This window comes from Drechmeria coniospora, chromosome 03 (assembly GCF_001625195.1).
Source record: "Drechmeria coniospora strain ARSEF 6962 chromosome 03, whole genome shotgun sequence".
NCBI classification, from domain to species: Eukaryota; Fungi; Ascomycota; class Sordariomycetes; order Hypocreales; family Ophiocordycipitaceae; genus Drechmeria; species Drechmeria coniospora.
The window spans coordinates 1,692,325-1,705,096 of NC_054391.1; the positions used below are offsets into that span (position 1 = coordinate 1,692,325).

Here is a 12,772-nt window from a genome sequence, read left to right on the forward strand (position 1 = left end):
GGGTAGGAATGAGGAAGCCAGGATGCCGGTAACCCCCCTCAAGTCGGTGGTACCCAGCTGTCGAAAAGCGACGAGAACGGGGGAGAAGGAGACGGACGGGAGGTGCGAGTGGTAAGACGCGTCAACGAAAATGGAAGACGTCACGGTCACGTCATGGTAATCCGTGTAGCTGCATAAGCGTAAGACGGACAAATCAAAGCTCCGTACTCGCTCGTGTGGCAAGCTGACTCACGCGCATCTTCAAACTATTCATGACGATCGATCCATATGTCATGCTATAACACGACGTTTCGTACGATGAAGCTCGTCGGTTCCAAGTACTACGCGTCATGCATATACGGCCGCTGGGATTGTCGCGCCTCTGGCCTACCGGGAACATCCGACCTTTGGTTGAATGACCCCCTTCACCCTCTTCCGAAGCGTAATCCTCCCAAGGAGAGTGGAGCCTGGTGGTCGGTTGGCGAATCCAACGGGAAGCTCTGTAGGCCAATAAGATGAGGGAATGCCATACTCTTTCTGACACCATCACACGTCGACAAATCAATTGGATGGTTCACCTTGGTGAGGAGTTGGTTCAGGGTGCACATGGCATGCGGTGGAGGATTATGCATGGTCAGGAAGCTGTGTGACATTTGTAGGCCTATCCGTACAAAACTCTACACCATGCATCACGTACCAATTTCAAGCCTTCCCTGGTCATTCTCCCTCAGGTGAATCACTGCTCCTTTGCATGAAGGAAGTCGGCAACTTTCTTGTCGAAAATTCGATCCTTGACAAGTTGGTCGGCGGACTCGACAATCTAAGTCTGACAGTTCCTCTGCGTAATCCGCTTGCCGCGTCGAGCCTGTCAATGCCCAAATCAGCTAGTTTATTCCAGTAATAAGACATCATAAGTGTGTGCATGGCAGCCTCCCCAAGGAGCTCCTGTCTTGAGGGTCCACGAAAGGTTGATCTGCAAAACCCAAAGGAATGTATATTCCAAGTCGGATTGAAACTTACCGCATCATCAACCGAATTTAGGGTCTTCCCTGGAACCTTGATACTATGCACACTGACCTCAAAAGCGCATACAGGTACGCAGTCCTCCTTAGGGACTCCGTTGGAAAACGTAGCTTTCTCGTCAAAGTACTTTGAATCAATCCACTGCAGCGGGATCCTCTCCATGGGCGCTCTCGAGGACTCCTTGACATTATAGTTGCGCTTGATCTCAAATTGGAAGCCGCTTCGTACATCGCCCGTCGCGTGTATCAGAACGCCGATATCGTGGTCACGGTGCGATCGCACCCAGTACGACCAGTGATCTTTGAAGGGGTGGCCATTGAAAACCAGCAATTCCACCCTGAAAGCCCCTTCAGGACCCTTTGGGGCCACTATCGGTGCCTTGGGCGCCGAAGGACGAGGTGGCGGCGGCATGCTAGCAGGAGGCGGCGGCGGCGGCGGCGGCGGAAGTGGAGGAGGAGCACCACTGGCCGAAGACATGACGTGAGCAAATTTGGAGTTTCGTCGGATAGCACAAATATTCATACAAGAATCGGATCGAGGCTGATGGAAAGACGAGGATGGTTGTGGGAGTATATATCGTGTAGAGCATATTGATAAAATGTGCACTCTTGTGGCAGAGGGGACGCTGTTTTTAAACTCATCATTCTTGAGTGGCACGTCTAAGGAGACTAACCATGCTGGCTCCTGCTTTGTGGACGATACGGTTGGAATTTTTCAGGTAGTTGGCGCCTTCCTCAAGCTCTTATCGAACGCAGACAGGCATATGCCAGAGGCGACGCGTCAGGCATCGGCCGTGCCATGGGCCTTCTCGGAAGCAACCACCACCATTGTAGATGGTTTTTCGTTGCACGGACCTGCCATCTGTGCCGTGGTAGATTTTGTCGTCACCTCTGCTTCAACCGTCGGCGCCATCTGGCCGCTTACAATCAAGCAACACGCAAAGCGCAATTGGCACGGTTTTGGTGGACACGGAGCCTTGAACCAAGACCACTTATATCACCGCTGAGGCATCAACGCACAACCCCGCAACATGTCTGTGTACAACGGCTTCCATGCCGATACACAACAAAGGGCAGCGGCCTAGGGTGATGTAAAATGCTCAACATAGTCCTGGCGAAATTTGTTGTCCTCGAGCTCCGGACATCGGTTGAGGGCAGTCCACTTCGGTTCGTCTTTGAAAAGTCTCATGGCGTAAACGTACTGTTGATGGCAAGTTAGCACATCCGACACCCAGCCCAAGCGGCGGATGCGGCCAAGGCAAAGACGTGGTTCAGGATAGGCATGCCCATACGTTAGACTCGTCCGTTGTGAAGCGGTGGTAGATGCCGGCCGGTAGAATCAGGAGGTCGTCCTTGGCGAGGAGGACGCGGACCCAGTCGTCGTCTTTGCTCCGAACGTCGAAGTAACCCTGGCCGGCGCGAATGTAGCGAATCTCCTCATCTTCGTGCAGATGCTCCTCGAAGAACATCTTCACCTTGGTCTCGTAGACGTCCCCCATCTTGTCGGCCGAGACCGTGATCTCGTCACGGTTCTTGTAGCCGCGCTGGGTAGCCAAGGCGTTCACGCCGTCGAGGTTCGGGAGGTGGTAGTAGAGGACGCCAATCTTCTCCAGCTCTTCGATGCTTACGACCCGTCCCGAGTCGTGCGGGAGCCGCTGGTCACCCTGCGGGCGTGGAACGTGAGGTCAGTCCAGGGCTCGCTCCTTCATCACAGTCCAGGCCATCGCCACGTCATCACATCTGCCCCACCGTAGACTGACCGGTGCGTTGTCATACATGTATGCCTTCATCGTGCGCTCTTGCCCTCGGCGGACCGGCAATAGCGTAGAGAGGTACGGGAATGGCGAGGTGGAAAATTTAAAAAGTATGTCTGAATGGTGGTGTGGAGGCGGGGAAGCGTAGCGTTGCGTGAATTCCTTTGCGTGAATTCCTTTGCGTGAATTCCTACTGTAGTTAGCTGCGCCTAGAGGGAACGAGCCTGAGGAAAAAACAAAAATTCGCCAATGCCGCCAACGTGACGCCACCCTCGCGGCCCCTGTCTCTCCATACCCAAAGATAAATTATTCGTAACCGAGTTTTGCCCGCCATACTCAGCGCTGCCAATCTCGACGCTTCCACGTCCAACGCAATCATGGCCGGCCAGAAAGAACGGTGCGAAGCATCATCTTCAATAATCCCTCCACCTCGCTCCGAAAAAATGAAAATATTCCCTGAATCCAGCTTCTTCCGAGAGAGCAGAGCGTCGGCGCTTCCGACGCCAGCCGAGGTCAGAGAAGCCAACAAGCAGTCGGGCTACCCCGAGGCCACATGCTTCTATCGGCCGCCGCCTGTCGTTATGCCATTGCTGGGCTTGCTCGTCAAATATGGCGCCAAAGTAACCCTAAGCGAGATTCAATCACAGATTATGGTGCGATCGCGACTAGACGGACAAGTCCCTGTTCCCGAGGTCTTTGGCTGGACCGAGGATGAGGGCCAGTTCTTCATTTACATGGCCTTGATCGATGGAGAGACCTTGCAGGATAGATGGGGTGGCATGAACGAAGAGGAAAGACTCGCCGTTTGCGAAGAACTGCGGTCCATGGCGAAAGCTTGGAGGAATATGAAGCAAGAGGGAAATGAACGTTATGTCGGTGAGTGAGTCCCTCAAACGCAGAATGCATGCACTACCTGACGTAGTTCCGTAGGCAGCCTCGGCAAGCAGCCGCTGAAGGATGTTTTTCTGAGGAACCGCACAAAGTTTCAAGGGCCGTTTCAAGGTGAAGACGCCGTCAGGCAGTTGCAAAGTGCTTGCTACATGGACATCGACGGGGAAGATGCCATCGTATTTACGCATGGTGATCTTATCGCGCCAAACATTCTCTTGTCGGCGGGGCGAAATCCCAAGGTGGCAGCAGTCATCGACTGGGGTCAGGCAGGGTGGTATCCCGCGTATTGGGAGAATTGCAAGGCTCGAGAAGTGTGGATACAGTACTTCGATGCTGCTCTCCAAACGGAATGGCAGACTAAATACCTGCCGCTGATTCTTGATACCGTGGAGGACACGACATACCTCCCGTTTCGGTACTTTGTTCTGTCCTATGGAATCTAAGCACGTACTTTTTCTACGACAGTTGGACGCCATCATTCACATTCAACATTGCATGATGGCAAATGGTGCTTGCGTTGGCTTCAATCGACCGCATGGTCCAGTCCTTGGACTCGCTGACTGACACACGACGAGAAGGCGCTTGATTCCATCGCGATTACCGTGCGGAAGAGGTTATGCCGAGCGATAGTTGTGTTGGAATCTTTCCATAGGCATTCTCAGCATGACAGGGTATGAGTCTTGCCACGCTGCGGATGGAAGCTAGAGATAGGTAGAATCGACCATTGAAAGCCCAGGAGAACAGAGACTGGCTTTTCCTGCGTGTGCCGCTGATGCCTTCTCACTCAAAATGACCAGGAGAGTACCCCATGGGGTTCCAGCTGTTTTTCGGCCACATCTGCTTGCGGTCTGTATCCCCGAACCCGGGCTCAACCGGTCACGGGCCGTCATTATCCCATCAGCCGTTGATAATGTCTGTGTAATAATCCGGCTCCTGCGTGATGTTCAAGTGGTCACCAACTCCCGCACCAGCCGGCGCGTCGAGGGCGAGGTAAATTTTTCCGTTGAATTGTGGAACCTGGCATCGGCATAGTTCGACGACATTTGTCGAGTTGTCGACGCAATACCTCTCTGCTTGGATTGTCGCAGCGAGGAACAAGGCTGCAACGAGCTGGCATGCCGGCGACGAAATGTTTTGGCACTTCAGCATGGATAACTTGGTATTCTTTTCTATCGGAATTCAAGTGCAGTATCGTATACCACCGTCGGCCGTTTCCCACGAGCCGGGATTGAACAAACGTGTTGGGATGGGAACTACCTGCTTGGCTGGAATGTCGGGCTTGCACTTGGCCATTATACTTATACTCGTTCGACAACCATGAACGTGGTTGAAACCCAATGGTACATTGCCGTTCCCAAAATCGGCTCCTATTAGTCCCTCGCGATTTTGACCTCTCCGAGGTCTGTGGCCGTTGCATGGACACCTTGTTGGACCTAGCGTTGAAGAATCAACTGTGTATGGAGACGAATCAAACGACGAACAGGCTGCGGAGAGACATGAGAAAAGTCAATAAAAAATCCTATGCGCTGTCTGTAAATTAAACTAGCAGAAAACAATCGTAAATGAAGCACGGTGCCGGACCCGTCCGCACCTTGTTCCACTCGATTGTGTATCCTCCGTAGAATCCGAGTTCCGTTTTCCCCATGGTGCCAGCTAGCACTGCTTCAAACCATGAACCCGCAACGACCCGGGACGAGAACAACCTGGACGGAGTCTAGGCACGAGCCAGCAAGACAATAACGGTAGCAACTCTAAAATCAAGTAATCGGTACCGTGATTTTCCAATTACCTGCCAGAGAGAGTCGGCGTTTATTGATGGTCTACAGCAGACATGCGTAGGGTGGGCGGAGCGGTCGACGGATGGCGAGGAATAAGTGGCCTTATCCAGTGCGTCCAAAGTGTGAAAGGGACTAGAGGCACTCCTGATCATCGCACAGTAATTTCAAATCAGATTCTGTGCTGTTACTTTCATGCAAGACTGGCAGGATGGACCGCATATCCGTGCCGGTCAGCCCGTCGATCAAAGCTTCTGCATGATACCTGCTCGTATGCATGCCGTCCGTCAGGGGGCAAAATGCCGCGTCGGCGGGGACCATCTGGGGGCCAACCAGATCAACCAAGCCATCATCGACATGTAGCGGAAGCCGAAGCCAGTTGCCGACATTTCCCGAGTGGCCGAGCTCTAGGGACCAAGTTTTGTGTCCGAGTTGGCAGGAAGGTAGAACGCTGCTCCTTGATCCGCTGCCCACGGGAGCGGCATGGATCGGTCGTTGTCTGTGTTTGCTGCATCAGAACACCATGGCATCATGTCGTGATTTCATGCGTGGAAATCGATGGTATTGGAAACTGCACATGCCCTGCGTATACTGGGCAGAACAAGGTACGATGTCAGCTTGTCGTGAGACTTGAAGAGGCTGCTGGTGACGTCAGCGCTCCCGCCCTAGGTCGCCGCCACAACCGGCAGGAACGGCGGGCGCTCTTGCAGTAGTCATATTCGACGACCTAGTGGCCACTACTGACTCCGATTCCGTTCCGGTTTTCGGCACCCATGACAGCCAAGGTGGCATCACGTTGTCAGGCTTTCAGTTGAAAAACTTTTCTTAAAAATACAGTACCCTACAGGTCCGCCTTTTGGTCGGATGGATCAGACGCGGAACGTCTTGGGCCTCGAAATGAATCTGCATCTGGACATGCAGACGATGAGAAACCTGGTGAGACAGCAATACCACCAACGCCAGCATTCACCACCATGGCAGCGTCAGGCCCTCGTCACTATGCTCCTTCGAGGGGTCGTCAGGGCAGCTCTGAAATGGAAGACGAGGAAGATGAAGACGACAAAGACAAAAATTCAGACGACATCATCGGCATCGAGCGCTCCTCGGCCGAGCTTGAGGAGGATGGTACGATCGGGGAGCATAAGGGCAACGACGACGACGATTCCGATGACAACAACGACCATGTTGACGGTGGGGACGACGGAGACCACGACGAAGACGACCATGACGGCCACCGTCCCTGTCAGCGTGAAATATCACGTTCTCAAAGCAGGCACGGCACCTGCTGCTCGACCACCGAGGCATCTGTCTCGGCGGTGGCCACTGGAAGCCTCGCCCGCAGTCTTTCGCGACGTGAAAATGTCGTCGCTCGCATCCGATCGCGCCCCGTGCCGCAGTTTGGCCATCCGCTGGCCCACGTACCGACGACGGCCGCCGAGCTGGTCGACTTTGACGGCTCCGATGACCCCTACCACCCACGCTGCTGGCCGACGGACAAAAAGGTGATGACAACGCTGCTCTACGGCCTCGTCACCATGTCGGCCACCTGGGCCTCGTCCGCCTACTCGGCCGGCACGGTCCAGATCGCCCAAGAGTTTGCTGTCGGGACCCAGGTTGCCACCCTCGGCACCACCCTCTTCCTCTTTGGCTTCGGCCTCGGTCCGCTCCTCTGGGCACCCCTGAGCGAGGTCTTTGGCCGTCGGTTGGCCGTCATGGTTCCCATGTTCGTCGCCGTCTGCTTCAGCTTCGCCAGCGGCGCCGCCAAGGACCTCCAGACCCTCATGATAACCCGCTTCTTCGGCGCCTTCTTCGCCTCCGCCCCCGTCACCAACACCGGCGGCGTTCTCGGGGACCTCTACTCGCCCGCATGGCGCGGCGTCGCCCTGGCCGGCTACGCCATGGCCGTCGTCGGCGGGCCCGTCCTGGGTGAGTCCGCCCGCTCCATACTTCACCATCTCTGCATGTCCCCCAGAACCATGAACCGGAGCTTTACATTGACAATGACCCACGTATCTGGCGACGGCAGGCCCCATCGTCTCTACAGCTCTCGTCCGCGCACCCTCCCTCGGATGGCGCTGGACGCAGTATCTCACCGGCATCCTGCAGGCCGCATGCCTGCTCTTCGCCGTCGTCTTCATCGACGAGACCTACCCGCCCCGCCTCCTCGTCGTCAAGGCTCGTCGCCTACGCCACCAGTCCGGCAACTGGGCCCTCCACGCCCAGTTCGAGGAGTGGGACGTCAGCATCGCCGAGCTCGCTCGCAAGTTCCTCGTCCGGCCCCTCCAGCTTCTCGGCACCCCTATCTGCTTCCTCGTCGCTCTTTACGCGAGCTTCTGCTACGGCATCCTCTACATGCAGCTCGGCGCCGTCCCCATCATCTTCGCCGAGCTGCGCGCCTGGCCCCCCTTTGTCGCCACCATGCCCTTCCTCTGCATCCTCGTCGGTGCCGCTCTCGGCTGCGCCCTCAACATCTACAACCAGACGCTCTATAACAGGGTCTACCACGCCTGCGGTGACCGCGCCGTGCCTGAGAGGCGCCTGCCACCCATGATGCTCGGCTCCATTCTCTTCTGCACTGGTCAGTTCCTGACCGGCTGGACCGCGGACCCCATTTTCCACTGGCTCGCGCCATGCACGGGCCTCGTCCTCCTCGGCACCGGCTTCTTCACCATCTTTCAGGCTGCTCTCAACTATCTCATCGATACCTTTCAAGCCTATGCCGCCTCCGCCATCGCCGCCAACACCTTCCTCCGCTCCTGCTTCGCAGGCGCCTTTCCCCTCGTCGTCGGACCGCTCTACCACAACATTGGCGTCGGTCCCAGTTCCAGCATCACGGGTGGCCTCGCCGCCCTGCTGATACCCGTCCCCTTTGTCTTTTACACCTTTGGAAAGAGTATTCGCCGGAGGTCCACGTGGTCCAAGGCGAGCGTCTTTGATTGAAGTCACACGGAAGAGAGAAAGGAATGACCTGTGGAATGATATTGTCGCGCATTGATGAGACGCGAAACTTCGTACCACCACCGCCAGCTCCCCTTGCCTAGGTAGCTTCCTTCATCGCGAGCATGGGGGGCGACGATCGTGGTGGTCATGGAAACTTTCGTTACGCGGCGGAGCGCAGGTGAAGGGGATGGAGAATGCAAAGTCATGCGGGCGAACTCGTCATCTATTTTTGCCATAGCAAGATGAGCTTGCATGAAATGAAAGCATGACAATGTTGCCCCTTCACGACCGAAAGTAGAGACAATGAAGAAAACATGCATTTTACGTTGAATTCGAACCCACTGTAGCTTCCGAATCAACCATCGTGCCCTGTGCAGAGTCTTCCACGGCGTCTGCTGTGCAAAGCCATTCTTCCCCAGACGTAGCAAAATAATTAGCTGCGAGTCTCGCTACAAACCCAAGATCCATTGCCAGACCACCTGTATTATATTCCACGACAATATCGTCATGCACGGACAGCTAAATCGTCACTCGCTCGCACATTGCAACCGTCCGACGTGGCTTCATGCTCCAGAAGCCCAAGGTGGAGGATTCCTTCCGTCTCCAGCTTGATCTCCATCGGCCTCGGCTTCCTCGTCTGCTCAAAGTGAACACTGCCGTACCTCATGCGTGCCGCAAATGTCCCCGGACTTTCGTCCGCCTCCGAGTGCTCCTCTGTGTTCCACAGGTCTGCCAGGAAAGGCGCCTCTTTCGGAGGCGCATGTGAGAGTTTCATCATCGCTGTATTCGCCAGCAAGTGGTTTACAAGCCGTTCGGCCGTTTCCCAGCTCTCGTCCATCTGCGCTCCATCGCCCGAGCGTTTCGTGGCGAGAATGGCAAACTCCCGAGCGCCGTTCCACTGACTAAACGCTTGCAGGTAGTACATCTCGTCCATGGACGGCAGCAGAAACACGTGTTTGGCGTAGTACGCCGGCCCGTTGAAGCCATCGTTTGGGTCGATCAGCTTGCGCAATCGCTCCATGGCAAGGTAGTGCGCCAGGTAGTCGCTCAAAAATTCCATGCTGATGGTCGGCTCGGGGCAGCTGAGCTTGTCGGCGGGCAGTGACGGCAGCGGGATGTGACTGACGAGGGGGTGCGTGTGGAAGCTCGTGGCAAACGCATTCGTCTCGCTGCCCCAGATGGCGACAAAGATATCATGCCATCGCTTGACAAAGGGGTTGCCGCGGCGAGCGGCGATGAAGGTGTTGGTCATCTGATCCACTCCTGGTCGAAGTTCCATGGCACAGGCAGCCATTTCGTAGGGTGTCTCTGGGTCTTCGATTTGCTTCCAGCAGAGGCCGTCGACGTGGCAGAAAAGGATGGTGCCGACGTCCAGCCAGATGCCACCGTATTTCCAGAGCAGCGGTAGACGGATGAGATCGGCTTGGTGCTGGCCAACCGTCGGCCCGTCCATCATGCCCTTGTTGAAGGCCTCGGGAAAGAAGGAGCTGTCGAGATAATGGCCGACGTTTGTCTCTGAGCCTGCCGCGTTGTCAAGGACGTGGACGGTCCAGTCTGGTCCCAGCTTTCGAACCCAGTTCATGACGTTTCGCTTTGTCCACGGAGGGAGCTTGTTGAAGCCCTTGTCCCAGAAGGCCCAAATGTTCCTTTCCGACACAACCTCGTGTCGATTCTGAAGCCATGCTGAAATCTCATCGTCCGACCGAGCGTCCAGCCGATGCATGGGAACCGGCGTCGTTCCAGGGGGTGCATCAAGGGCACCGCACCGCTCCGCAACCTCGCCATTGGCATCCTCCCCCGCCCCATTGCACTTCATGCTCGGTCCCCTCCCCTTGATCGCTGTCGTCGGCATCGTGTTGTGGGATATCGACGACAATTTGTTTCAGACGAAAGGACAAAAGGCGATATCACAAGAGGGGGCCTAAAAGCAAGCAGCGAAAGTCATGGAGTCCTGACAGCATAGGACCCTTGGCACCTCGAAAAAGGTTATAGTGCAATATGTTGAGCCCGGATTGAGTTTTCCAGGCTGCATGGGTGGGTGGCACGTTCCCGTCGCTTGACAAGAGGAAATGGAGGCCAACCGACCAGCAGCGGTCAACGCACGGCGAGGGGATGGAGTGGCACGGGAAGTAGAGGCAAACCGGCCCAATCGATCCGGGGTGTTGGCGGCGACCGCCGAGATTGGTCGGCAGGACAAGGAGCACAACTTCCGGCGCGCTGGCAGTCGAAGAAGGCCAGCTCACGCATTTGGAGGAATCGGAGGGCATGGCCAATCGAAAGTATGCATGCATCCAAACGGTGCTTGGGCGTATTAATACTAGCAGAATGCAATAGTAAAATTTCCTTTTCTCTCAGAACAGGTAGTGCCATCTGAATATGATCTCGCTAGTGAGACATGACATCTCACATGGCAACCTCGCTCGATGCAAGGAAAGCGGCTTGGGTCAGTACACTGAGACAGCTAGTAGTCTGCGAGGCGGGTAAGCGAGCCAGCTACGCGACGGAGTACTGGAATGAAGACGGAGAAACAATGCAAAGTAGTACAGATATAGAACTGATTGGGCGGGGCCACCTCCCGGGGGGGTTGTGCGCCAATGCTTCGCATGCGGACGTGTGTGTACGATGGATGGTTGGAGATTCCAACGTGGCTGGTCGTTGCCACGAGGCGACGGTCTATACCCACGACGTTGCGACGCACCATTACTCGTCGAGCTTCGAGCTCAGGAGCCGCTGCAGCTGGCGAAGCGTGTCGACGCTGATGGCCGCATCGGGCGCGTTCGGCAGCAGCCCATTCGAGGTCGCGACGTCGGGGTTCGGGTAGTACCAGGATGCGATGGCGACGATGGCGTACACAATCTAGCGGCTCGTCAGCTTCGCGCTCGGAATGGCGCGACCCCCTGGTTGGCACGTACGACAAGCAAGGCACCCTCGAGCCAGTTCGACTCGCCGTCTCGGAGAAAGTTGCCGACGACAAGGATGGACAAGACGAGCAGGACAATCATGAAGATTTCGAAATTGAGATCCATCGGCTTGCCCATGGCCCAGGCAATGAGCACGACCAAAGGGCCGTTGAAGAGGGCCGTCTGGATGGAGGGACCAAGGCAGTGGTAGAGGGCGACGTTGATGACCCCGTCTGGCACGGTCAGCGGGCAAACGGGTGGAAGGACGCGCGGCGGGCAAGGGCGGCGCGCGGCGGGCACTCACCCCAAGCCTCGTCAATGGCTGTCAGGTGCTCGGCCGCCTTCTCGACGAGCGGAAGCAGTATCAGGCCGAGGAACTGATCGGGCACGCCGCTCTCGACGACGGGTTCGATGCCTTGGACGAGAAAGACGAGGAGCACGGTCACCAAGGCGAGGGACACGCCGATGGCGACAAGGGCCTCGGTCATGGTGAACTTGGGCTTCTCGGCGTCGGCTTCCCGATCGGCGTCGCGGTGCTCGTCCATCTCGATGACCTCGTCAAAGATGCTATGATGACTGCTGGCCTGGTACCAGATGTAGAGGGCAAAGGCGACAATGAGGGCGACCGAGGTGGCCTGGCTGATGCGCAGCACGTCGGCTTGAAGCTTGCCCTCGGTAAAGGTTCCGTCGTTGTGAGGACGGAATCCGGGCGGGAGTTCCGGGACCGTCTCCCCCTTGAGGGCCGAGTAGAAGGCGCTGGGGATGAGGAGGCCGAAGGCGGCGACGAGCAAGAGGCCGGTGCCAACCTCGGAGACGATGGCGTGGAAGCTCTGCGTCGACTGGCGAAGACCGCCGAAGAAGAAGCAGAGGCCGAGGCAGAGGAGCAGATTGGTCAGGATGCTCCCGAGGATGGCGGCCTGGATGATGGGGACAAGGTTCTGCTCGCCGCCGGCCTCGTGCTTGCTGATCAATATGATGAAGAGGATGATTTCGATGATGGAACCAAACGTCGTCTCGATCAAGATGCCTGCGACCTTGGGCATCTTGCGGGCAAACTCCTGGCCGGAAAAGCCCAAGAGGTTGGCCGACGGGATGACGGCGACGTAGGCCGTCGTGAACTTGACGAGGTCGAGGCGGGGGAAGAACTGCAGGAGGATGGCGACGGGAACGACGGGCCAGAGCAGGTTGACGAGCATCGAGGCGGTGCACGAGCTGCGCCAGAGAACGCGGAAGAAGTGATAGGGGTGGAAGCCACGGCGACCGCTCTCGCCTTCGTGCTCGTGAGCGGCGGCAGCGTGGTCATGAGGCGCCGACGTCGGCAGCAGCGGCGACGATTCCGTCGCGTGGTGCTCCTCCGCGCCGGCGATGCGGTGGTCGCCTTGGTTTTGCATCTTGGTTCCGTCGGCGGCCAGCACGAATCAATCGTGTCGACGATGAAAGGGTAAACGACGGCTGATGGACGTCGAACGTTGGACTTTGGACGTTGACGTTGGACGTTGGTCCATGGCAGG

At 56.7% G+C, this 12,772-nt stretch overlaps 6 protein-coding genes across 6 annotated transcripts; 2 read left to right on the forward strand and 4 right to left on the reverse strand.

The window, feature by feature from the left end:
* Positions 1-715: 715 nt before the first annotated feature.
* DCS_06332 (uncharacterized protein) lies at positions 716-1,479 on the reverse strand (the record flags this gene model as incomplete). The annotated part of the gene is made up of 2 exons (XM_040803622.1): positions 716-799; positions 1,000-1,479. The coding sequence occupies 2 exons, from the start codon at positions 1,477-1,479 to the stop codon at positions 716-718; spliced, it is 564 nt and encodes a 187-aa protein (XP_040653726.1).
* A 603-nt stretch (positions 1,480-2,082) lies between these two features.
* Positions 2,083-2,791, reverse strand: DCS_06333 (uncharacterized protein; the record flags this gene model as incomplete). The annotated part of the gene is made up of 3 exons (XM_040803623.1): positions 2,083-2,202; positions 2,294-2,665; positions 2,762-2,791. The coding sequence occupies 3 exons, from the start codon at positions 2,789-2,791 to the stop codon at positions 2,083-2,085; spliced, it is 522 nt and encodes a 173-aa protein (XP_040653727.1).
* Positions 2,792-3,132: 341 nt separating this feature from the next.
* DCS_06334 (uncharacterized protein) lies at positions 3,133-4,089 on the forward strand (the record flags this gene model as incomplete). Its single annotated transcript, XM_040803624.1, has 2 exons — positions 3,133-3,631; positions 3,686-4,089. The coding sequence occupies 2 exons, from the start codon at positions 3,133-3,135 to the stop codon at positions 4,087-4,089; spliced, it is 903 nt and encodes a 300-aa protein (XP_040653728.1).
* Positions 4,090-6,395: 2,306 nt separating this feature from the next.
* On the forward strand, positions 6,396-8,361 carry DCS_06335 (MSF membrane transporter; the record flags this gene model as incomplete). Its single annotated transcript, XM_040803625.1, has 2 exons — positions 6,396-7,347; positions 7,448-8,361. 2 exons carry the CDS (start codon positions 6,396-6,398, stop codon positions 8,359-8,361), a joined length of 1,866 nt encoding a protein of 621 aa, XP_040653729.1.
* Positions 8,362-8,866: 505 nt separating this feature from the next.
* Positions 8,867-10,213, reverse strand: DCS_06336 (putative capsule polysaccharide biosynthesis protein; the record flags this gene model as incomplete). The annotated part of the gene is made up of 1 exon (XM_040803626.1): positions 8,867-10,213. One exon carries the CDS (start codon positions 10,211-10,213, stop codon positions 8,867-8,869), a length of 1,347 nt encoding a protein of 448 aa, XP_040653730.1.
* An 848-nt stretch (positions 10,214-11,061) lies between these two features.
* DCS_06337 (Vacuolar calcium ion transporter) lies at positions 11,062-12,652 on the reverse strand (the record flags this gene model as incomplete). Its single annotated transcript, XM_040803627.1, has 3 exons — positions 11,062-11,217; positions 11,274-11,494; positions 11,566-12,652. 3 exons carry the CDS (start codon positions 12,650-12,652, stop codon positions 11,062-11,064), a joined length of 1,464 nt encoding a protein of 487 aa, XP_040653731.1.
* Positions 12,653-12,772: the final 120 nt, after the last annotated feature.